The following is a 24325-nucleotide window of genomic DNA, read 5'->3' as shown; positions in this document are numbered from 1 at the left end:
ACTTTCCCTGTCTACAGACCACTTGAAAATAGCTGAGGGTCTTCCTGGACCACTTAACTATTTGTTCTGCCTGTTGTAACAATTGCAATGCGCTGTGCTAGAGGCGGCATAGTTCCTAATTGTCTTTTTATTGCTTCTTTTATTTCTTGCATTACCATTTGCAGTCCATGGATGTAAGAAATAAAAGGAGAAATAAAAACAGGATTAAAAATTTTTTTTTATGTTCGACGCAGATATGCCACGGGACACCTTGAGGAGCAGTGGAGGTCCACAGACCAGTTTGGGAACCCCTGGTGTGTAGACAGGACTGAGCTGAGTCTGAATCGATATAAGGCAGCTTCCTATGTTCCTATAAGGTGGGGGTGTCCCAGCATACCCTCCAACACAGCGACGGCAAAATATGGGATGCAATCTTCCCGGACCCCATCTTCCATTTTTTTTTATCACAATAGAATGGCAGCTATTTTGGATTCTATGATCTTGCATGATTTTGCACCACAAATTTCCCTGGAAAAAGACACTTTTGCGAGGGGCACGGTGCCCAAAACACATGTTTTGGGGCGCCACACAAGATTATAGCCCGGGGGGAGCCTTTTATTTTGGGGAAAATCATGGCGACCAAAATGGCCACCGTTCTCTTGCAATAAAAAAATGGGATGTTCCCAGTTTTTCCAGGACACTTGCTGGGTATGTTCCAGTATTGTTGGAGTACAGCTCCCATTGGCCCCAGTAAGAAAGGCGAATGAACAGGGAGGATGGGAGTTAGAGTCCACTACTTCAGGAGGGCTACAGTTCTTCCATTCCTGTCATACAGGGCAACTCCATGTTCATGTGAGCCTCAGGCACTGCAGTCTTAGTGGACCATTGAGCAGCAGACCCCTGAACCAGTGACCAGGACAGCTGCTATGCCTGCTTGCTACTTCTTGTTGACATGTCTTGGTGGGCCTGGGACAGCCTTCACCAGTCTCGGTTCCTTTCAGGTTGTTCAGCCTATGAATTCCATCAGCCCCAGCTTTGGTCCAAAGCTTCCAGAAAGCACCTGCTTGTAAAAGGCTGTTCTGCTGACCAAGGTTGTGTGGCTCAGCTGGGAAAACCTAAGAACAGCCCTTTGGGCACGTGGGGGTAGGGTGCATGGAAGGCTGAACAAAATGGCGGCAACTGGCTGCCTTTTCAGGAGGAAGCGGCAAACACTCAAGCCGGGCCTGTCGAGGCAGCACATTAGGCTAGTTCCCTGCCTCAGGCCAAAGACATTTGTAATTCAGTTTCCTCAGGGTCCCTGACATACACTCTCCACTGCCTGCCTCCTTTTCACCGGTTCCATGCTACAGTCATTCTCCATCGATCCACCTCGCTTTTCAGACAACTGTGATCTCCAAAAAAACAACTCGCATTGATTAAAGTGTGAGACAGAGGCCCTGCCCTCAGGCTTGCAAACTGAAAAGACACACAGAAAAGACACAGCTTAGGGAAAGGCAGAGAAACGAAATTAGTTAGCTAATGCTGGAACAAAGGGCTCCCCCAGGCAACCTGCTTATTCAGCATCCATCCTAATTTGCCTGTTCAAAGCTTACATGATTGTTAGTCTAGATTAGATTTCCTCAAACTTGGCCCTCAATATGTTTTTGGCCTACAACTCCCATGATCCCTAGCTAGCAGGACCAGTGGTCAGGGATGATGGGAACTGTAGTCTCAAAACATCTGGAGGGCCGAGTTTGAGGAAGTCTGGTCTAGATCCAGTCTTTCGAAAGCCTTCATTCTTATTTGTTTACACGGTGGTTATATGGCAAGGAGCATTCATCCTGATAGACCTGCAGGGCGTTCCTACATCTTACTGCTAGTTATAGTCATTCATTCATCCCACATTATGCAATGTCTTTCTCTGTCACTTTCTAGACTGCAAAAAGGCCCCTCCTGACTAGTGCTTGCAATCGATGCAATAATAATATGTTAGTGGTGGATTTATGCTGGACAGTCCACCCAAAACTGGGATGTTAATCTTCCGGGACGCACTCCCACATGAGTCATATGACCCATGACTTGCTCTTGCCCCCCAAGTGTTTTTTGGGGGGTGACAGCGCAGCGCGATAGCACAGCACCCAAAATGGCCGCCACAATCTCACAAGAAAAAACCAGGATATCCTGTTTTTCCCCAGGACACTTGGCAGGTATGCCATCCTGCAGTTCTGCCGTACTTCCCCAATGGTACTATATCATTGACTTACTGCAAGCAAAGCACCCCAAAGCTTTTGCAGGTGCAAATGATATTGAAAGGGCGGCTGTGTATAACGCCCCAATAATATGAGCACAAACCATGAGGAATGCTTATTGGAAAAAAGGGACATCTGGAGGAGCCCTTAATTGTGCAAACCTAAAGCTTGGGTCCTTCTGGCAAAATACAGACTGTGAACCTTCATTTGTGGGCTTTGTTCAATATGACAGCATGGTGTGCCCCTTGTACATCAGCCTGGTAAGATGCAGTCACATTGCATCTCTCTGATGAGTGCTTTGATGTTTAGCTGGGCTTCCATCGAAAGGGCATTCCACCAGCGTTAGAACTTATTTGAGCTAAGAGAAAAGCATTACATAGGTCTGGTACGTTTGTTCCAAAAGCTGTTTTCACCAGTCATCTGAATGCCAGAACGGGGAGACTGTGTATCAGATTTGGAGGCAACACGAAGCTCAGACGGATTGCAAGCACATTACTGGACGAGATTTGAATTCAAGACAATGTTGCTGGATACATTCAATGAATGTGCCTTTGTTTGGTTGCCGAAATGGAGGTTTCGTGGAAAAGGAAAAGACACAAGTAGTCCTGTTTGGGGGTTGTTGTTATTGTTTTGGGGCAATCCCTTACCAGCTAAGTCCAATGATTCAAATTATGCTGTGCTGCTGGGTGTATATTGATGCTCCTTTAACATCTTTTCTTTGTGGTCCCCCCCCCCATGTTGTCTTTTCCTTCCTCCTTAGGACTCCCCGACTCCGCCCCCCACACCTCTCCTCCTCCCTACAACGCCCCTTTGCAGCCGCCTCCTCCACCCCCGCAAGATGCCCCCATCCCCGGCTACAGCGACCCCCCTGCCACGACCGTCCACTCAGGCACTGCCACATTGCCCCGGCTTGGAGGGGCTGCTACCCTGCCACGCCCTCCCCCAACATCAGCCACCCTGCCGCGCCCGCCACGCCACCATTCCGCCACCCTGCCACGCCTCCCCCCGGATCCCTACATGCAGGAAACTCAGTTCAATGGAGCCCCTCAGGGGTACGTCGTGCAGACTCATCCACCAGTCGGGACCCTACCGATTGGAGGCTATATGCACCCGGGATACCCTGTCCAGCTGCAGCCGTGCACGGCATACCTTCCGGTCTACCCAGTAGGGGCGGTGAGTTGTTTATGGTGGTGGGCAATTTGCAGTGCTTCTTATGGGTATGATCAGCTTGCATGCAACTGCGTATATGTGCGGCGCTAGGAAACAATTACTGTATTTTTCGCTCTATAAGACGCACCAGACCATAAAACGCACCTAGTTTTTGGAGGAGGAAAACAAGAAAAAAAAAAATTCTGAATCCCAGAAGCCAGAACAGCTGTGCAATGAAAGCAGCAATCCCTCTTGCTGTTCTGGCTTCTGGGATAGCTGCGCAGCCTGCATTCGCTCCATAAGACGCACACACATTTCCCCTTACTTTTTAGGAGGGAAAAAGTGAGTCTTACAGAGCAAAAAATACGTAAATGATTTAATTCATACCTGGAAATGGAGAGAGAGAGCTGGAGAGTTCTTGTGGCCCGTGAAGAGACCCTTCCCAGAGCCCAAAGGGGACATCAGTGAGGGCAGAGAAGAGGCTGGATGCACAGCAGGGCTTTGCTTAGGCTGCTCAGCCTTCCCCCCTAACAGCTGAAATGCGGGGCAGCGCAGCAGCCACAGCCTCCAATTTCCCTCGCATTCTCCTGCCCACAGCTGTCAACTTTTCCCTTTTCTTGCGAGGAATCCTATTCGGAATAAGGGAATTTCCCTTTAAAAAAGGGGAAAGTTGACAGCTATGCTCCTGCCTCCTGCTTCAATTCCAGTTGTGGCTAGTTTTGCTACAGTATTTCTGATCTGGATTGGAGAGAGAGCGGCAGAGAGGGCATTTAGAGGGTGCTCCCCACTTACGCAATTTTCGCTTATATATGTGGGGTGCCAGAACAGGTGGGGAGTCACCTATATTATGAGTTTTTGCATGCTATTGTCATTAATTTATGCATTTTTAGGCACACTTTAACCTAGTACCTGCATCTGTGTGCACGCTATCTGGCTGGAGGACTGCACTGCAAAAATCTGGAGCAAAGTTTGAAAGGTGGCTGTGTTTCAGTCTGTGTGTTGTTCTGGAAAGTGGGGTTTTTGACAGGTTTGCCTTTTAAATTATGATTATGATTATGATTATGATTTTATTTATAACCTGCCCATCTGGCTGGGATTCCCCAGCCACTCTGGGTGGCATTTGTGGTTGTTTAGTCGTTTAGTCGTGTCCGACTCTTCGTGACCCCATGGACCAGAGCTCACCAGGCACTCCTGTCTTCCACTGCCTCCTGCAGTTTTGTCACATCTAAAAACATAAGTGAATATCTAAGAAACTTAAGTGAATCTAGATTCTTCCCCATCCCTAGAACCCGGTCTCCCACCGGCATCCCAGAGTGGTACAATCCTGGAAGTGTTTATTCACATATATTATGCCATTCATGTGCCTGGTGCGTTACAAACAGCAATTAGGCCGGGCCTATGGTTTCCATAGTTAAAGCTATGGTTTTCCCAGTAGTGATGTATGGAAGTGAGAGCTGGACCATAAAGAAGGCTGATCACCGAAGAAACAATGCTTTTGAATTATGGTGTTGGAGGAGACTCTCAAGAGTCCCATGGACTGCAAGAAGATCAAACCTCTCCATTCTGAAGGAAATCAGCCCTGAGTGCTCACTGGAAGGACAGATCCTGAAGCTGAGGTTCCAATACTTTGGCCACCTTATGAGAAGAGAAGACTCCGTGATGTTGGGAAAGATTGAGGGCACAAGGGGAAGGGGACGACAGAGGAAGAGATGGTTGGACAGTGTTCTCGAAGCTACCAGCATGAGTTTGACCAAACTGCGGGAGGCAGTGGAAGACAGGAGTGCCTGGCGTGCTCTGGTCCTCGGGGTCATGAAGAGGCGGACACGACTAAACGACTAAACAACAAACAATGCTTTGCGAGGGGTTTACAATATGAAATCCACCTGAATGCTTTAGGCCACCTTTGACACTTCTGGAGAGAAGCAAAATGGGGATTCCTTCCTCCCGTGACACCGGCTTTTCTCCCCTCTTGCTTGCAGGCCTACCCTCAGGCCAACCCTCCTCCTCCACCATCTCTGTCCCCTACACAGATGACCCCTGGCATCGCCATCCTGGAACCGAGGCGCCCGCCCCACGATTACCTTCCCATCGCGGTCCTCACCACCATCTGCTGCTTCTGGCCCACGGGGATCATTGCTATCATCAAGGCCGTGCAGGTGAGCAGCTGAGGAAGAGAAGAGGGGAGGTACAAGAATGATAGAACTGTAGGCTTGGAAGGAGCCCTAGTCCAACTTCCTGGAATGCAGGAATCTTTCGGGGCTCGAACTCACAGCCCTGGGATCATGAGTCTTATGCTCTACCGACTGAGCTATCCGTATAAGGCCCTGTTCAGCTCAGGACCAGGTTACTGGAGGGACTGCCTTATCCCTTATAAACCCAGATTGGTGCAGTCTATAGGAGAGCTTCTCCTGCAAAGATCTCAGAAACCTGCTACGCAGTAACTCAGAGTAGGGCTTTTGGTGGGGTTGGCTTTGTTCTGTGGGAAAGCCTTCGCGGTAGCATTCCACTCCTTCACCCAGACAGAATCACCCGGACTATAGGTGTTAAGTTGTGGGTGAACATATCAGACGACACAGCGATTCTTCAAACAGCTCTTGTTTATTCACAGGCCAGAACAGAACTGAACTGAAGGGTTCAGCCAGCCTGCTTATATAGAGCTGCAGTACAACGTAACTGTAACCACTTACTGTAACTATCCAATCACTGAACGTCACTTTCGATCCCTTATTTGCATATGTGAACCTGAGTAAAAACTATCTACAGTATCCCCCTGCTGGCCCAGGGTGAGAACTTCAGTACATAACAATAGGGGTGAACTGGCTCTGCAAGGCTGCACGGTGTCCTCTGGAGGGCCCACCTGTTAAGAGAAGAGAAAACATGTGAAAGAGACTGTATCTGAGCCTGTGTTATTTTATCCCCAATGGGCCATGGGCAACTCAAACGGGGGTGGACGTCCATACATCACTTTGTATGGTGCGAGCCCAGTTCTCTTGTTAGGGGCACATCGGACCCGAAAGAGTGCAATTGGGAGCATGTCTGGCCACGATGTTCCGGTTTCTTGAGTCAGTTTGGCAAGTTGGTTCTTCAAGGTTTGATTCATTCTTTCAACCTTCCCTGAGCTCTGGGGCCTCCAAGCTGTATGCAATTTCCAATTAATCCGTAGAGCTTGGCTCACCCCCTGGTCGACGTGGTGTATGAAGGCTGGGCCATTATCGCTCCCTATTGCTCTTGGCAGCCCAAACCTTGGTATGATTATTTCTTGCCATTCCTGGAGGGGGGCCTTCTCCCCATACCGCTGGGGGTACACTGATCATTCTTATGAGCTTCGAATCCAGGCCCTCCTTTTCTCTATTATCCCCCATTAAGGCTGCCGCCAGTCTCCGGGCATTTTCTCTGGGCACCATGAGAGACATAATTCCTGTGCCTGCAAAGATACAACCAACACTTACTATCTGCATTCTTCCGATACCATGGAAGACGTAACATTCCTGTTCCAACAGGCTTTCTCAGCAGGGTAAATGGGTCTTTACCACAAGTGTCCACTTTGTTAGGGTTTCAGTCTTAATTTAAAATGTATTTGCTATTTCTGTTGGGGGCGGATTTGCATTAGCAAACAAAAGCAAAAACCTAATGCTATTCTAGGCTGCATCAACGGAGGTATAGTGTTCAGATCAAGGGAAGTAATAGTCCCACTCTGTTCTGCCTTGGTCAGATTACACCTGGAATACTGCATCCAATTCTAGGCACCACAGTTTAAGAAGGATGTTGACGAGCTGGAAGGTGTGCAACTAAGATAATAAAGGGTCTGGAAACCAAGCCTGATGAGGAATGGTTGAAGGAGCTAGGTATGTTTAGCCTGGAAAAGAGGAGACTGAGAGAAGATATCCTATCATCTTCAAGTATCTCAAGGGCTGTCACCAGGGCCGGATTTAGGTTTGATGAGGCCCATAGCTACTGCCTCTCCAGAAGCCCCATATGATGTGTTTTGTGCCGTTGAACCAATCACGCAACATTCATTCCCTACTAATAAATCTTAAAATATAAATCCAGGGACATTAAATGAAATCCGGGGACATTCCAGTGACGGATTTTGTCCAGGGACAGATTTGTAAATTCAGGGACTGTCCCCGGGAAAAGGGGACGTCTGGTAACCATAATTTAACAACCTCCAGTGAAGGAGAGTCCACCACCTTCTGAGGTAGACCGTTCCACTGTCAAACAGTCTACAGTCTACAACCCTCATCATTCCTTGGCAGCTTAGCCAATGGTCAGGATTGATGGGAGTTGTAGTTCAACGACATCTGGGGACCCATGGTCGCGATGATCACGGCTGTCACGAAACCCTGCTGGGTAATGCAGTCAATGGGTTTGAATAGGGTGGCAACCGACACCGTTGCTGTTGAAGGTCTTAATCTTGTCACAACGGTAAATCCTGTCCCATGTTGTGAGCGGTAAGCCACCCTTTTTCATCCGCAGAAACGTGCTGAAGATTTTGAGGAATATGCAAGCAGTTAAAATGGGGGGAAAGGAAACAGTTTTAATTCCTCAGGAACATATGCTCGGCGCACTCCCTGTTCACGTCTGGCTGGCACCCCTCACCTCCCACACGCGCACACATTTTGTACTCAGTCACTTCGTTCTGTGCTCTGGAAATAATCCCGTGCTTGAGAGGAGGCTGGCAGCCATTTTACCAAGCTGGAAGAGTGTGAGGTTTCTTGCCTCCAGCTGAGGTGCCGAGTCCATCTCTGCCTGCCTGCCTTCCCGCCCACCCGTAAAGGATAAATAACATGTAACTCTGGTGCTTGGCGGCCGCTGACTCCTACTCAGAGAGAAAAGCGTTCTGGGAACATGCTATGAAGGTGACAATGTTGGGAAAGTGCTCGTGGAGCGATTTCTAAAAGCTACAAACTGGTTTTTGCTACAGTCCTAAATGGAGTTAACTGTGGGTTAAACCACTGAGCCTAGGACTTGCCGATCAGAAGGTCAGTGGTTCGAATCCCCGCGACGGGGTGAACTCCCGTTGCTTGGTCCCTGCTCCTGCCAACCTAGCAGTTCGAAAGCACGTCAAAGTGCAAGTAGATAAATAGGTACCGCTCTGGCAGGAAACGGTGTTTCCGTGCGCTGCTCTGGTTCGCCAGAAGCGGCTTAGTCATGCTGGCCACATGACCCGGAAGCTGTACGCCGGCTCCCTCGACCAATAAAGCGAGATGAGCGCTGCAACCCCAGAGTCGTCCGCGACTGGACCTAACGGTCAGGGGTCACTTTACCCTTAAGCTTAGGGTGGGGAAATGTTTTCAGCCTGAAGGCCACATTGCCTCATAGGGGAGCGGGGTGGGGTGGGGGCAGATGTCAGTGATGGGTGGGGCTACAGGCAAAAGTGGGTGAGGTGACAGATGTGACTCTTCCCATTGTAATGTAGGCAACATCCCAGTTACGTATAGGTAGACCTTCCAAGTATCCCTATTTTTCAAGGGACCGTCCCAGATTTATAGAAGCCACCCTGGTTTCTCACTTGATCCCAGAATGTCCTGTTTTCCTTAGGACATCCCTATTTTGATCAAATAAATGTTGGAGGGGACATCTCTATTTTCATTGGAGAAATGTTGCAGAGTTTGCATAGGTCAAGGGGTTTCCACACATATACCTCTCTCTACCCAGGCAAGCATAAGGGATTCTCACAGTTCAGTGACACATTTCAGGCAAATGAGGTCATGGAGCAGTGCAGGTGAGGGCTGTCGCTTGGAGAGAATCCTGAGGGCCACATAGAAAGACCCGGAGGGCCATATTTGGGCCACAGGCCCAAGACTCTCCACTCCTGGTTTAAGCATTTGAACACAATGGGATGTGTTTCTTGATATAACTTAACTGCTGATAATCATTTCTTTTCCCAGGGAATCCTGGGAATTGCAGTTCCACCCTCTGTGTTTATTACTTGTCCCAGCCTCCCCTTGTCCCTCTTCTTTTTAATTTCCTTTTACACACTTGGGGCCCAGTTTCCACACTGGCATAGTTCGTTCTCTTTCAAGGTTAAGTTATCCGGACCTGAGCAGCACGCTCAGAAGGATCACAGGAAGTTCCAGCCAGACTATTTATTTATTAATTGTTCCGTAAAACACAGGCTTCTGGACAACTCGCAGAGAATTAAAAACAGCTTTTGAAAGTCAGAAATATAAATAAAGTACCGCAAAGATGCCACAATAAAATCCATAACCAGCACAGAGAACAAAGTCCATAGACAACCACAATCAATTAACCGAGCTATTTGGAAAGCTGAAACCATATTAAAAAAATAAACAACCCTTAAAACAATCCAGCGGATAAAAACAGGGACAGGGAAGAGATGAACAGTCTAACAGAGGCTAAGAAAGACTGGGAGGATATTAAAAGGGCCTGGGAGCTCTCCCCACCCCACACACTCTGATCACCCCCAAATCTATTGCAGAGTCCAGGGGAACCCCCAGAACAGGTCATCCTATGCCCTTTTAAAATGTGTTTTTTTTGGGGGGGGTTGTTATTGGATTGTTGTTTTTATTTTGATTATCTATTTTGTGGTTTTATATTTTGATTTTATTCTGCGAATCGCCCTGAGACCTTTGGGTATAAAGGTAAAGGGATCCCTGACCATTAGGTCCAGTCGTGGCCGACTCTGGGGTTGCGGCGCTTATCTCGCTTTACTGGCCGAGGGAGCCAGTGTACAGCTTCCGGGTCATGTGGCCAGCATGACAAAGCCGCTTCTGGCGAACCAGAGCAGCGCATGGATACGCCGTTTGCCTTCCCGCCGGGTACAGGGCGGTGTATAAATTCCGTCAATCAATCAATCAATCAATCAAATAATTGGGTTGTATGTTTTGTAAACTACTCATAAGCCTATTTTGGCATTAAGCAGCACACGAAATAACCATTCTCCTCTCACTTCTTCAGGTGCGGACTGCGGTTGCCCGCGGCGACATCGTATCAGCAGAAATTGCCTCACGAGAGGCCCGCAACTTCTCCTTCATCAGCCTGGCTGTGGGCATCGCGGCCATGGTCCTGTGCACTATCCTCACTGTAGTGATCATCATCGCTGCCCAGCACCATGACAATGACTGGGACCCCTAGCGCCCGGCAGCCTTGCCTTCCGACTCCTCCTGTGCCCCTGGCAACTGGTGTCAACAGCCCTGGAAGGAAACCGACAACACACCCCGGCAACCATTGCTCCCAAGGATGGTCCTTGGCAACCGTCTCCCCTGCGGTCCTTAGCAACCGTCTCCTCCCCCACCGCCAACAATACTTGGAATGCTTGGCAACCGTCTCCCACAAAGCTCTCGGCAGTATTAATGGTACCTACTCAGCAAAATGACTTCCGGAAGACGATATTCAGACTGAATGCTGACACGCCCGAGGGGGCCCGTCAGCTGGGGCTCCTCGCAATGAATTTTCCATCCTGCCGGTTTTTAAATTTTTTATTTTAATCCAGAATACTTTGCTTGCCTCTTTCCTTCCCAAAGAGTAGGCTCTGCTCTCTCGTGCCCATGGCAACAGCCGCCTTCCTTCTGCTGCATTCTGCATGCATCCTACTGCCCGTTTAACAGGACAATGCACCACACCTGTGTATTCATTAAGCATTGCCCCTTTGTATCCACAATTGCTTTCTGGCAGTTCCACCACGTGAAATAAGGCCAAATAAGATGCTCTGCCAATGTTGCTGCTGTTCCATCAGCCAATTCTCCCTTCCTTGCAGGAGGAGGTGGAGTGACCAAATATTGGGGGCAGTTTGAATCTCTTACCTCCCTTTTATTTTGTTTCCCATCCAAATCCACCCTTCTTCTCTGCACTAAATAATACAGCCTTGCTCTGTTGCCTTTTAGCTCTCTGTTTTAAATAGGAACCCCTTCTAAAATAGGTTGATTCCCAAAGCATTATTCAAGATAGCGGTCAAAAATATTCATGTGCAGTTAGTAAGCCATAGCCTTCCCTTCACCATTTCATTTGTGCATCTGCTCCTAGCTGCCCAGCCCTTCTAGAAGTTTCTTTGAAGAATGCCCTGGATTGCTTAAAAGCATCTCTTTTTAAAACACCACTCCATTTCATATGGCTCTTCTTTTAAAAAAACTTCCCAACGCTAAAGAACTTAAGGGAAAAAAATTGGGGTAGGAGAAAGAAATCTCTTCTCCCACGTGGTGGCAGGGGGAGTGATGGCTATTAGAGCTGGGTGATACCTGGTTTTCAACATTGTGAAATTTATCGGTTTTAGACCCCTAAGCAGTTGCCAGGACATTACCCAGTTCACCTCTACATAGTTACATCGTTATTTCAGACATCATGATATATCAGTGTATCACAATGTCAACCTGGTGAGACATCACCATGCTGAAAGCCAGACCTAACACACACATCTTGATTCACAATATATCGCCAGATTATGGAACCGATATTACGATATTATTGATTTGTTGAATTTATATACCGCCCTATCCCTGGAGGTCTCAGGGCAGTTATAGACTTCAAACTGGTTTTGGATGATATACTGATATATCGCCCAGCCCTGATGTTTATATAAAGAAGAATCATAGAATTGTAGGGGAGTAAGCGGGTGGCGCTATGGTCTAAACCACTGAGCCTAGGGCTTGCCGATTGGAAGGTCGGCGGTTCAAATCCCCATGACAGGGTGAGCTCCCATTGCTCGGTCCCTGCTCCTGCCAACCTAGCAGTTCGAAAGCACGTCAAAGTGCAAGTAGATAAATAGGTACCGCTCTGGCGGGAAGGTAAATAGCATTTCCGTGCGCTGCTCTGGTTTCGCCAGAAGCGGCTTAGTCATGCTGGCCACATGATCCGGAAGCTGTACGCCGGCTCCCTTGGCCAGTAAAGCGAGATGAGCGCCGCAACCCCAGAGTCATTCACAACTGGACTTAACTGTCAGGGGTCCTTTACCTTAGGGACCCACAAGGATAAATCTAGTCCAACCCCCTGCAATGAAGGGATCTTTCACCCAATGTAGGACTCAAACCCACAACCTTGTGGGTCTCTCGCTCTACTGACTGAGCTATCACACAAAGCCTTCTATGTAGCCAGTTATTCGGATTCCTTCCCACTCTCTTCTCAATGCTTGGGGGTAGATTAAAATATAGCCATCTCTTATCCACACTGCTTGCCTTACAAGCTGGGTTTATAGAGGTAATAGTCATTTAAAACTTTGGAGAGCAAGGCTGTTCCTTGGCTGCCATATGAAAAATACACCACAACCACTTTTAGTTATTTTTTATTTGTTAAAAAGCAGAAAGAAATAGGTGGAGAAAGAGAAAGGAACCAGCAGCAGAACCTCAAAAAACAGGGTGTGACAGTGGTATTTCCAGTGTGCAGGCAGAAGCCAGGGCAAGACTGCAAGAAAGGCATTTTGACTTGTACGAAGTAACCCGGTGAGGCCTAGTCTACGGTTTGCAAGCACTTCAGACTGCAGCTGCGGGGACTGCATTTCCCTTTTTAAAAAAAAAACAAAACACCAAACTGATCCCCTACCTTAACGACACTTTGTAAATAGAGCCCATGTGATGTAGTGGCGAAGCGTATTTATCTTAACAGCATTTTAATCCTGTTCTTCAACCAAAAATGACTCCCGAGCCCCAGAGCGGCTTATAAGTATCAGTGATAAGACTAAGAGTAGTTAACATGTAAGAGTATTTGACTTAGACTGCTTGGCTACAAAGCTTCCTGCATGACCGTCTCGCGGCCTGACCTACCTCACAGGGTCGTGGTGAGGATTAAACAGAGGGACCATGTATTCTGTCCTTAGCTCTTTGAAGGAAGGACGGGATTTTTTAAATAGAAAATGTAACAAACAACAGGAGAAGATATGGACGAGACCCTTCTTATGGAAGATAGGTTTCTATCGGGGCTTCCTGATAGACAGGACTACCCAAACTATGGTCCACAGGCAACCAGTGGCCCTCAAGCGTCATTCACGGGGTCTGCAGTATGTCTGTGGATTTGTGTTTGACGTTGGGGGATGGCACATCCATCATATTAAAAAGCCATGTTGCTTTTTAATTTGCGTTTTAATCACTGCTTTTCTTTCTTATGGCTTACTGTATTGCAGTTTGAATTCTACACAACAAAATAAAATACAATGTATAAGAAATAAAAGCAGCAAAACCCAACCTTCCCTAGAAATCATACAGTATCTAGTGTGGCACTACGCTGGGAAGAAAAATAATCAAGTCAGCAATTTTCCAGTGGTCTGCAAGGAGTGGTGGTGGTGATGGTGAGGTTGGGAAACTACTGTTTTATTTACAAAGAGGTTTGTCTGTTTATAAGCAGACTTTCAAATAGGGCATTCCCCAGCTACGATCCGAAACGGGACAGTTCACTCTGTCTCTTCGTTGTGTACAGAGCCAACCTTAGAGACAGTCAGCATATTGTGCTAAAAAAAGGCAGAATTCTGGACGATAGTCTGCTGGTCCAGGATGGGATTTTTCAGAAAGTTCCCTGAATGGAGTAAACTGGCACAGCAGAGGGAGAACTATGCTAAACCCGCTGATGGGCTAGCTCACTAAATGCAGGGAAGGGTGGGGTGGTTTTTTTAAGGGTGGGGCGTTTTTAAACATGGTAGCGTACCACTTCATTCAGTATGACAAATAGATTGGCTCCAAGGGGCATTGAGAAAAATTTAGCATAAATGAGGCTAGACATGGGCGCAGAAGTGTGAGCATATGGTGAATGGCTCAGGAGCTGCAGGGCATAATTAAATCTAGGTATTGGCTGTTTGGCTTCTGATTTCCAGGCCGCCCGCCCACCCCAGACTCCACCAAACCCCATATTCCGTCACATGAGCTCCCAATTCATTCCCCGCACACTCACTTTTCTTTGATTGGATGTTGGACTCCGTTATTTATTATCTCTCTGTTTGCAAGTGACTGGTTACAGAATCTCTCTCTCTCTCTATATATATATTACTTAATAAAGACATTTGATTGATTCTCAACATCCTACCTGGCTGTATTTTTAAACAGCATTAGCTACCAGCTCCCCAATTTGCTCTGCGTGGGACCCCTTATCTTTTTCTCGACAATGGGGATAGATGCCAAGCCCCCCCCCCGCCCTTTTCACAACCTGGCCCATCTATTCCTCCTGGATCCTGCCTGACCTCAGCTCCTCTTGGTGTCTTTGCAGCTGGTGTACGAGCTATGCCAGAAAATTCAGAATTTCCTCTCCCCCGCCATTCACCTCACCTCCTCTCTCTCTTTCAAAACCCAGTGTTCCCGCCCCCCTCCTCTCCCCATTATGTCCCCTTGGTTTACCGTCCGCCGATATGGACTTCCCAAGCTCTGCTGTCTCTCAGGAGACGGTTGCTTAGGAACAGCAAGAGGGGTACGTATGGATTCAAAGCAGCGTGTGAGACAGCCCACGGTAAAGGGATGCTGGCTGCAGAGGAGGCAAATGGGAATAACCCGCAATGGTAACAGCAAGGGAGAACTGCGGGTTTTCTGAGCAGCTTCTCTTGGCTACATCAGAACGCCCGACTGGAACCCATCACCCAGCAATGCACCATCATTTCAGGGTCACGCCAAGGTTTCGGCTTGGGATTGCTTGAAACACCCCTTCTCCACATCCCAAATAATCTACCACATAGGGGAGGGAATTACGATAGCTTATGAGCGGCTGGTATGTTTGTACGGTTTGTTTCCAGAATTTTGCTTTTCGAAGGATTTTAGGGAAAGAGGTTGTGTTCAAGAGCATGAAAATAATGGAGAGTTGGTCTGTAGGGCAAAAGAAGTCTGTATGCGCTGCCCCCTGAAGCACTAGTTATTCAGCTCTGCAACTATGGGATGATTCAAAAACACCACCAAATATTGAAGCCCTGCTCCCAGTCTTCCTGCCTTCCAAGATTGTACCAAGTCCATGTGTTTTCACACTAAGTGGTTTTGCAGCCATAAGGTCTAGAAATTTGTCATCACATCTTTCTTTCTTTCTTTCTTTCTTTAAAGAATGAAAACTCTGTATGAGATGAGGGGTAATATTTTGAAGGTGTTGACTTCTAGGCAATATTTCTAGTAAAATCATGTGTCTAATGTAATCCCAGCAGCGCAGAAAACAGAAACGTACGTGGCGTTGGGCAGTGATATTGCTAAACAGGTCCCCACCCCCCTTTTTAATTGCTGAGATTTCACCAGGCACAGCCCATACATTTCCATCCATAAGGGTTGCAAACGTGCTCATTTTTAAAATAAAAGGAAGGCAGCAGTCTCTGCACCCAGCCGAATTCCATGCTGGGTGCCAAGATCTCTATCTGTGTACAGTATTGTGTGGCTGGACAGAAATTATGCTTTGATCTCCCACACAAGGGTTTGTGTATCCACTCGAATGGACTTAAGAACAGAAGCATAGCCTGCTGCATCAGGGCAATGGCCCACATAGTCCAGCATCCTGCTTCCACAGTGGTCAACCAAATGTCTATGGGAAACCCCAGGAAACCCTTGTGGTTTCCTTCAACTGGTATTCAGAGTTTTGGACTACAATTCCCATCAGCCCCAGCCAATGACGTGAGAATCATGGGAGTTGTAGTCTGAAACACGTGGAGAGTACTGCATTCGCTACACGTGCTCTATAAAAGGGCAAGGTGAAAAAAACATACCACAAAGATCAATATCAGCAGCACTGAGGGCCTTCTGGTGATTCCCTTGCTACGAGAAGCCAAGTTACAGGGAACCAGGCAGAGGGCCTTCTTGGTAGTGGCACCCGCCCTGTGGAACGCCCTCCCACCAGATGTCAAAGAGAGAAACAACTATCAGACTTTTAGAAGTTATCTGAAGGCAGCCCTGTTTAGGGAAGCTTTTAATGTTGAATAGGTTATTGTATTTTAGTGTTCTGTTGGAAGCCGCCCAGAGTGGCTGGGGAAACCCAGCCAGATGGGCGGGGTATAAATCATAAATTATTATTCTTTTTATTCAGGCAAACATTTTCTGCATGGCTCGGGCCAGCTTGGCATCCCGCGCCCTGATCCGCTCCATGACTCTTTCCAGTTCTCTCCGGGCTGCCCGGTTCCCCGGTTCCACCTGCAGAACCCCCTTCAGATCCTGCGCCGCCCCCTCCAGGTCGTTCATGGCATCGTGAGCCAGGCCCCGCCGGAAGAGGGCCTTGGTGTTGGCCGGCTGCAGGGCCAGGGTCTTGGTGCAGTTGCAGGCGGCATTGGCCGGCTGGTGCAGCCTCAGCTGGCAGGCAGCCAGGTTGGCATGCAGCTCGGCTTTGATCTGGTCGTAGTCCGGCGGAGGGGCAGCTACGACCAGCAACCGCAAGGCCCTGGCATAGCGCCGTGCCGCAGCGGCGACGTCCCCTGCCCGGTACAGCTCCCCGCCCCGTTCTTTGTTGCTGAGGACCAAGTCCCACTTCTCGGCGGCGCTCATCTCCCAGGAGTCTTTGGCCTCCGTGAAGCTCGCTAACCGGATGGCCACGGTGCCTCCCGCTGCCAACCTCGCCTCGGCCTGCTCCCCGGCCAGCATCGTCTCCAGGCAACGGTCCACCACCCCGTCCCACTCGGCGTCACCGCCACCCAGCTCCACTTCAGCCCACCGGTGGGTTGGGTAACTCAAGGGCGACCCTGGCGCAGCTTCGAGGAAGACCTGGCAGAGGGAGCCTTCTTTAGGTTTATCTAAACCCGTGCCGGTCTCCAGGACCAGTTTGACGAACGTGCCGTCCGGGCAGGCCCAAGGGACGTCCCTGCTGGCTGGGTCCCGAGGGGGCAGGTTCTCTTTCAGGTCCTCTCCTTCCACCTCGGCCCCGCTCCCTGTCTCTCCTCCACTCCCAACGGATGCGCCACGGCTGCTCCCTTGGCCAACGGCTGACCCCTGGTTGGGTTTCTTGCCGGGCGTCTTCTCGGTGACCGGTTCTGTACTTGCCATCATGTAATCAAACTGTTGCCAGCTTTGGGGATGCGATGCTCCCGAACACCAGCGAGGGAAGGGCAGGGCGTTAAGGAGCTGTTCGCCAGGAGGCAATCCGGCCTAGTAACAGCGAAGAAGAAAAAGCACAAAATGGCGTTGAAAAGAATGGGCAATTGCACCGCCTTTGCCTTGCCTCCCCACACTGAGCCCAGACGCCTCTGAGACCCAGTGTGGGGTATGGCGGTGGGCACAGTTGTTACCTTTCCACCCCACTCCAAATTCCAGCTCAGCCAAGGTTTCCTTGTGTGGCTCTGGTCGATGCCAACAGTCTTCCAGCTTCAGTTCCTCATCTGTAAAATGGGAACAGCGGCAGCTTAAATCACAGATTTGTGAGGACAAGCAAGCTAGGACTAGAAGAAGCATTTTTTTCTGAACGTGAAGGGGAAGTTTGGGCATTTGTCCAAATTAAATGCTGCGCACTGCTTGACCACTGCCTTTTGCTAGCAGTGCCAGAAAGGCCCTGCCGTGTTTGTTGACCTTCTAGGGCTGCCATTTTCTCCCGAGCCACTAGAATGTGAGCGACCATTTGATGACATCACAGCAAGTCAACCAATGGCTGGGCAGGGCTTGTCTTTGACAGCTTCCCTCGTTATGAAGATTATATACACCCAGCTGTCCCCCAGAAACTGGCTCCAAACACAAAATAGATTTAATACGCCACATGAAACAGAACAAATGAGGTTCTCAAACAATTCAGCACCCCATCTCTCCTTCCGCCAAAAACACCATGCTGCAATGACCTTCCTGACAGAACAGCAAAATGCTTAATTATCTTTTTAGTCTGTGAAAGTCCCCCGATATTTCCCACTTCATCCTATGTCTCACGATTTCTGTTTATTCCCTCCCCCCATCATTATCATTGCCATTAATCTGATTGGAATTAATTTTATAATGAAATGATTTTATAATGTTTTATCATTTTACTGTTGTTAGCTGCTCTGAGCCCAGCTTTGGCTGGGGAGGGCGGGATATAAATAAATTTATTATTATTATTATTATTATTATTATTATTATTATTATTATTATTATCAACCATGCTCTCCTCTCCTTACCTCAGTTGCTCAGTACTGGTCCTCAGCACTGAATGGATGAGCAGGGCATATGCTTCAGCTTCTCCCTCAGTCACACACTCGTTTATCTAGTCCCCCTCCACATTCCCCCCTTCTTCTTCTTCTTCCTCTCCCCCGTCCCCAAACGTCATTTCCTCAGCAACCACCTGTCTTAGCAACCATTGTAAGCAGAAACCTTCCCTCAGGAGATGCTAGCAGAAAAGGCAGGCAGGGAAGCAAGCAGGGCTAATTTATTTATTTTGCCAGAAGCCAGGGGAGATCTCCCTGCCTACCCCACCCTCGCTGTTATGAAACAGGGGACTCCCCTTCCAATTTATAGGAAGCCGCCCCTTTTCCTCTTGACATCTTGTCTATGCAGCTTTCAGTCAGCTGCCAGAGAGAAGCTGAGGTTTAAAAAAAACCACAATATTCACGGAAAGGATGTGAACTCACAACTCCCAAGCTCTGCACCAGAACGCTCTGACAGAAATACAGGTAATATGAAAAATGCCCTACGTTTTAAGCCTGCCCTGGAAAGCTGACAGAATCATTCTGCTGCTTTCCAGCATGAAAGGTTTGTTTCGTTTCTTTAAAATATAGTACATATACATTAATGCCAGGACAGGTAAAGCCAGAAAGATAGGAACTTCCTGCAATGTGATGTCACCTTCCGTACTTGACAGGATTCAATGCTGATGGCAAATCCCACAAGTCATTAAAAAAAAAAGAGAGAGAGAGAGAAATGGGTAAGAAATATGGACATGTGGCAGGAAGATGCCTGGAAACTCCTGAAGGGGCATATAAAAGACTATGGAAGATACGCTACATGATTATTAGTTATTTGATTTCTTACCTGCCCTTCACTATAAGGTCTGAAGGCAGGTTATGGCAATTTAAAAATACAGTACTAAAAGCAAATTACAGCCCCAAGAACAGACTCATGGGTGTTCTGAGATGGGGTAGAAAAGTCCTGTGGCATTTTAGAGCCTAACAATTAATCCTAAGCCCTTTAAAAGCCTTTGTTGCTTTGCTGCAACGGATCAACAAAGCTACCCCACCCCCAACCTTGCAGTAGAGGTAATAAAACTACATTTCCCATAATGCCTTTCTTTACCCTTCAACTCCACCTCCTTCCTTCCTGCCTTTTATAATCCAGTTTATGCAAGGGGGCTATAGCAGAGCTTCCAAGCTGACCGGCACTCTCCTTCCCGAAGCATGGTCTGACTTATAATTGGCGGTACGTATAGGGTCTGCAAAGGGAGGCAAGGGGAGCCCGGACTCCTGGGTTCCTTTAGAATCGGGAGGGGGGCACATTGTGTGCAGGCAGAAAGCTAGGAAGTCAGTGCTCACTAGACTAGAGGCTGAATTCCTGGGCAGGAGCCAGTACCTATCTATATATAGATATATAGATATTCATTTTAACATATTAAATAGCATACATACAACAAAACTTCACTTCTTATACAATCTATTTGGACTTCCATCAGCACCTCTGATGATCCACCATTCTTATCACTTCTGCATTTCTTAAATCCATATTGCCTTTAATTATCTTAACTAACAATTCTCCTCTTTACCAATTTTTACAATAATTCAAATAATTCGCCTCACAAAACTTCTTGCAAACCTACAAACAGGAGCCAGTACCAGCCACACAGATGTGTCCAGCTCCTCCAGGGAAATAACAGATCGCTAAGTATTTCCTCTTTCCCGTTCAGTTTGCCGCTATGTGGCTAGGAGAATAGCAGCATCGCTGCGCAACGAGGATCTGGGGGAGCCTGTGTTGGCGTGCAAGAATGGGGTGTGCCCGCTGGGTAAGTGACCCCCCTACCCCACCCTCTCTCCCTGCCAGCTGTAATCTTCTGGAAGATCCCCCTTCCAGGAAATGCGGCCTCTGCTTAAGCCCCTTCCTTAAACCACCCCCTAAAAAAAGAATCACAAAACCTTTTATGTAAATCCCTTAATCTTTGTCTGTTGGACCCCACCCCCCTTGCAACCAAACCCAAAACATCTGCTGCTCTCAATGACTCCTTCCCCCTGCCGCCAACTCCATTGCTTTTCGCAATGTCAATTTTTTATTTCGTTCGTTGTCCAATATCTTCTCAGACAAGACCTTCTTTCATATTCCTAGTCTTGCTTGGGGTTGGGGAATGCAAGTGCTTTTCATGCCTTACTATGAGGCAGAGTGTTGTGGTTGCCACAGGCAGCAGATTTCATCTTATTTACTAAAAGTGTTTAAATATGGCTTAAATTACCAAAGTCTCTAAACAGTGTGCATAAAGTTATTTAAAAAAAAACAATAGTTACAACTGATCATCCAAACAGAAAATGTCAGCTGTAGGAGAAAGGTCTTTTTCAGTCCTGGGACAGCGCAGTCGGTAGTGCACAAGGAGACTCTTAATCTCAAGGTCGTGGGTTCGAGCCCCACACTGGGCAAAATATCTCTCCATTGCAGGGGGTTTGACTAGATAACCCTCATGGTCCCTTCCAACTCTACAATTCTATTCTGTGATTCTAAGGTACCTGAAAGAAGAAGAGGTCTTTGCCGGGTGTTCAATGGGAAGGGGGCATGTCTAATCTCAGCTGGGAGGCAGCTCCACAGAATCGGGCAAATACAGGTGAAACTCGAAAAATTAGAATATTGTGGAAAAGTTTGTTTATTTCAGTAATCCAACTTAGAAGGTGAAACTTTTATATGATATTGACTTATGACATGCAAAGCGAGATATGCTTCTACTTCTCAGAGGTCCAATCTTGCTCGATTTGCAATCCTTGTTTTGCTGATTTCATTGAATATTCTAATTTTCTGAGATTGCTCATTTGGGGTTTTCATCAGCTGTACGCCATGATCATCACAATGATAACAAAGAAAGGCTTGACATATCTCACTTAGCGTGTCATGAGCCTATCTCATATATTAGTTTCACCTTTGAAGTTGAATTACTGAAATCAATGAACTTTTCCACGATATTCTAATTTTTCGAGTCTCACCTGCAATACTTAATGCAGCGCTTCTGGTGGAAATGAGCCACGCATCTGAGCCATGGGGGGCCACCAGCAGCAACTCCTCTGAAGTTCTCAGTGATTTGGGCAGGGATATGGGCACAAATGTTGGAGGATAGGGAGAGGCACCGTGGTGTTGGACGATAGCGCTGTCCATCTCCAGGTATCTTGGTATCATTCTCCTGGCATTGCCAAAGATCAAGTAGATCAGGGATGAGAAGCCTGTGGCTCTCCAGAAGTTGTTGGACTACAGCTCCCATCATCCCTGACCACTGTCTGGGGCTGAAGAGAGCTGGTAGTCCAAAACGTTTGGAGGGAACCAGGTTAGTAGTTCTGGATCAGCCTTTGCTAACAGTCAAGAGCAGGCATTAATATCAGCATTCTGGACAGCCTGGGCAGCATCCACATATCTTATTGTTGTCTTTTCTTATAGGCAAGCAAAAAAGCACAATGCCGCCATCTACTAGCTCCCCTGTCAGCCAAGGGGCAACCTCGCCTGCTACCACAACAGAAGTTGGGATCCATAAGCCACATTCTTGATGAAATAAAATGAGGGATGGCAGGAGGAGAATGACGGTCCGTTTGACAACTCCTGTGCACGCAGGAATCGAACGGACCTGAGCATCCTTTAGCCTCCCCTCCACCTCACCGTTCTAAATCTGCTTAAATAAAAGAAGCACTTTGCGTGCTCCAATACACCAACTCGTTGTAAGAACCATAATTTGGGAGTCGGTCGGTATGTTTTGCAGGAGATGGTTGTGAAATAGAATGGGATCCACAATGTTTTTTTCTATTGGGAATAATTTTTTTTGGCAGCCTCATACTCGCAGGTTGGGGCAGGAAATGGGATGATGAAAGGAAACTAGAAACCGAAGAAAGAACACATTGGTACACACACACACACACAAAGGTGAAAAGAACAGTATTTTTCCTCTTCAGCTATCCTTCCACAGAAGCCATATATCTTTCCGGTGCAGTCCATTCTGCTGTCAAAGCGTTCATGATGTCATGAAGCATCACCTAACGCTTAGCCAAAATCTGCTTCACCACAGTTTCCACCTCATTGGGTCTAGTCTTGCCCTTGGGCGCAACAGTGAACAGTTCCGCTCCACAGTCCTTCAGATACTTGAGGGCTGCTCTCATGCCTCCTTTTAATATTTTCTTATCCAGACTAATCATAATCAGCTCTTTCAACTGTTCCTCGTAAGGCTTGCTGCATACACACACCCCATACATTTAAAGCACATGGCTTCCCCCAAGCAATCTTGGGGACTGTACAGTGGTACCTCGGGTTACATACACTTCAGGTTACATACGCTTCAGGTTACAGACTCTGCTAACCCAGAAATATTACCTTGGGTTAAGAACTTTGCTTCAGGACGGGAACAGAAATCGTGTTGCGGCAGCAGCAGGAGGCCCCATTAGCTAAAGTGGTGCTTCAGGTTAAGAAAAGTTTCAGGTTAAGAACGGACCTCCGGAACAAATTAAGTACTGAACCCGAGGTACCACTGTAGTCTGCATTTCACAAAGCCACTATTCCCCAGCATCCTTAACAGTTCCAAGGATTCTTTGGAGGAAGCAACATGATTTAAACATGATTGTTACTTAAGTTATTTATTGAATTTCAATCACCTATCTCATAAAGGTGAGAGTGGGATGATCAGGAAAGGCTTCTTTGACTTTTGGTTGGTAGGACCCTTCAGCATCATGAACAATCTCCAGATTTTGATATTTGTCCAATTGTGGATATCCACATTAACACATAATTTCCATGAGTCCCTTCCCTCTCCAGGGAATTGACAGGGTTATGCAGGGTGGGGCTTACCTAGGCACTCCCCCCCCCAATATTTTATTCAAGTAGGCTCCCTGAACCCACTCTTTCCTGGGATAATCTTTCCTGTCTAAATTTGTTCTGCTGCTGGAAAAAAATGTTGCAACCTTAGGAACTGGCTGCTTCTGCTGGAATATAAACAAAGGGAAGGAGAAGCATTTCTTTGGAAGTCTGGATTTGATGGTGGATAAGAGAAAGTAGTAAAAGCAAAGGAAACCTGGCATTACTTCATTCCCTGCCCTTTGATAATATCATAGCTACATCTACAGCATATCATGCCAAATCAGTCGTGCTGTGGGGCAATGAGGTCACTCATGGCAATCTTCCCTTGACTAGTCAATAACACCCAATTCCCTGATGTGCCTCTGAAAAGGTTTGCCACAATTTGCCCTGCTGTCCTGGCAAAACAAGGGACTAAATAAAACTGCAAATGTCACATCTGCTTTAAGGTTTTGTTTCATTTTTACAACAACAACAACAACAACAATAATAATAATTTATTTATTATTTATACCCCGCCCATCTGGCTAGGCTTCCCCAGCCACTCTGGGTGGCTTCCAAAAAAATATTAAAATACTGTAATACATCAAACATTAAAAGCTTCCCTAAATCAAACAGCATACAATTTTTTATATAAAATAAATAAATAAATACCATTTTAAACCTGGCATTTTTTTTTCTTTTTCGCTTTTATTGGGTTTTTTTCCAAAACAAAAGGCATGGGTTTTAAAACATATAAATGAATAAATAGCCCCTTGTGCTCCTAGCATCTTTAGACATCAACCATCAGCTGAAAGCATTTCTCTTTTTCGACTCCCTAGCTCCATACAAGGAGAAAAGTCCTGTGTTAAAATACCTGTGCACTAGACTGCTTGTTAAAAAAGATACCAATAGAGCCAGAAAGATGCATGAATAAAAACGACAGCAACCTTTAGGTGCAATATAATATAAAATGCACCTCGCTATTTAAACACCCGTGTGAGAGAAATGATGCTGTTTTCATTTTACAAACAGGGAACTCAGACTAAGAATATGCCACTTATCCAACATTTTTCAAGGTCCAAAGAGGCCTAATAATAATAATTCTTAAAAGGAATAGAAACCCCTCATAAAAAAATACAACCAAACTACAACTCCCATAAGCACTTGCGCGTCAAGGTATTGCCCCCTTCT

The 24325-nt window shown here is 47.1% G+C and overlaps 4 protein-coding genes and 1 long non-coding RNA gene across 6 annotated transcripts in view; 4 read left to right on the top strand and 1 right to left on the bottom strand.

The window, feature by feature from the left end:
• Positions 1–14313, top strand: part of PRRT1 (proline rich transmembrane protein 1) — a 28538-nt gene extending 14225 nt beyond the window's left edge. Inside the window, exons 2-4 of one of the 2 annotated variants that reach the window (XM_083602417.1) lie at positions 2968–3380; positions 5387–5512; positions 10278–14313. In XM_083602417.1, the coding sequence (XP_083458543.1) occupies positions 2968–3380; positions 5387–5512; positions 10278–10454 (716 nt within the window). In that variant the 3' untranslated portion in view covers positions 10455–14313. Of the gene's footprint in view, positions 1–2967; positions 3381–5335; positions 5513–10277 lie in introns of both variants that reach the window. The other variant, XM_083602416.1, reaches the window with a different exon arrangement.
• LOC310756702 (carnitine O-acetyltransferase-like) overlaps positions 1–24325 on the top strand; it is a 165320-nt gene that overhangs the window by 67996 nt on the left and 72999 nt on the right. The gene's annotated exons all lie outside the window — the stretch shown is intronic.
• Positions 1–24325, top strand: part of LOC310756939 (uncharacterized protein) — an 86873-nt gene that overhangs the window by 24072 nt on the left and 38476 nt on the right. The window lies entirely within an intron of this gene.
• Positions 16131–17563, bottom strand: FKBPL (FKBP prolyl isomerase like). Its single transcript, XM_083602316.1, has 2 exons — positions 17470–17563; positions 16131–17329 (listed from the first exon to the last, which is right to left on the bottom strand). The coding sequence occupies exon 2, from the start codon at positions 17228–17230 to the stop codon at positions 16277–16279; it is 954 nt and encodes a 317-aa protein (XP_083458442.1). The 5' UTR covers positions 17231–17329; positions 17470–17563; the 3' UTR covers positions 16131–16276.
• On the top strand, positions 17536–22023 carry LOC310757335. The gene is made up of 5 exons (XR_014545064.1): positions 17536–17550; positions 18636–18813; positions 18939–19555; positions 20037–20132; positions 21755–22023. It is a non-coding gene; the product is annotated as an uncharacterized lncRNA (long non-coding RNA).

This window comes from Podarcis filfolensis, assembly GCF_964270895.1.
Source record: "Podarcis filfolensis genome assembly, chromosome: 2".
Classification (NCBI taxonomy): domain Eukaryota; kingdom Metazoa; phylum Chordata; class Lepidosauria; order Squamata; family Lacertidae; genus Podarcis; species Podarcis filfolensis.
Note: the sequence above shows the minus strand (reverse complement) of the source record. Positions and strands in the feature narration are given on the sequence as shown.

Bases quoted from the DNA above. Each gene is read 5' to 3' on its own strand.
- FKBPL (XM_083602316.1), bottom strand. From the start codon at position 17,230: ATGATGGCAAGTACAGAACCGGTCACCGAGAAGACGCCCGGCAAGAAA.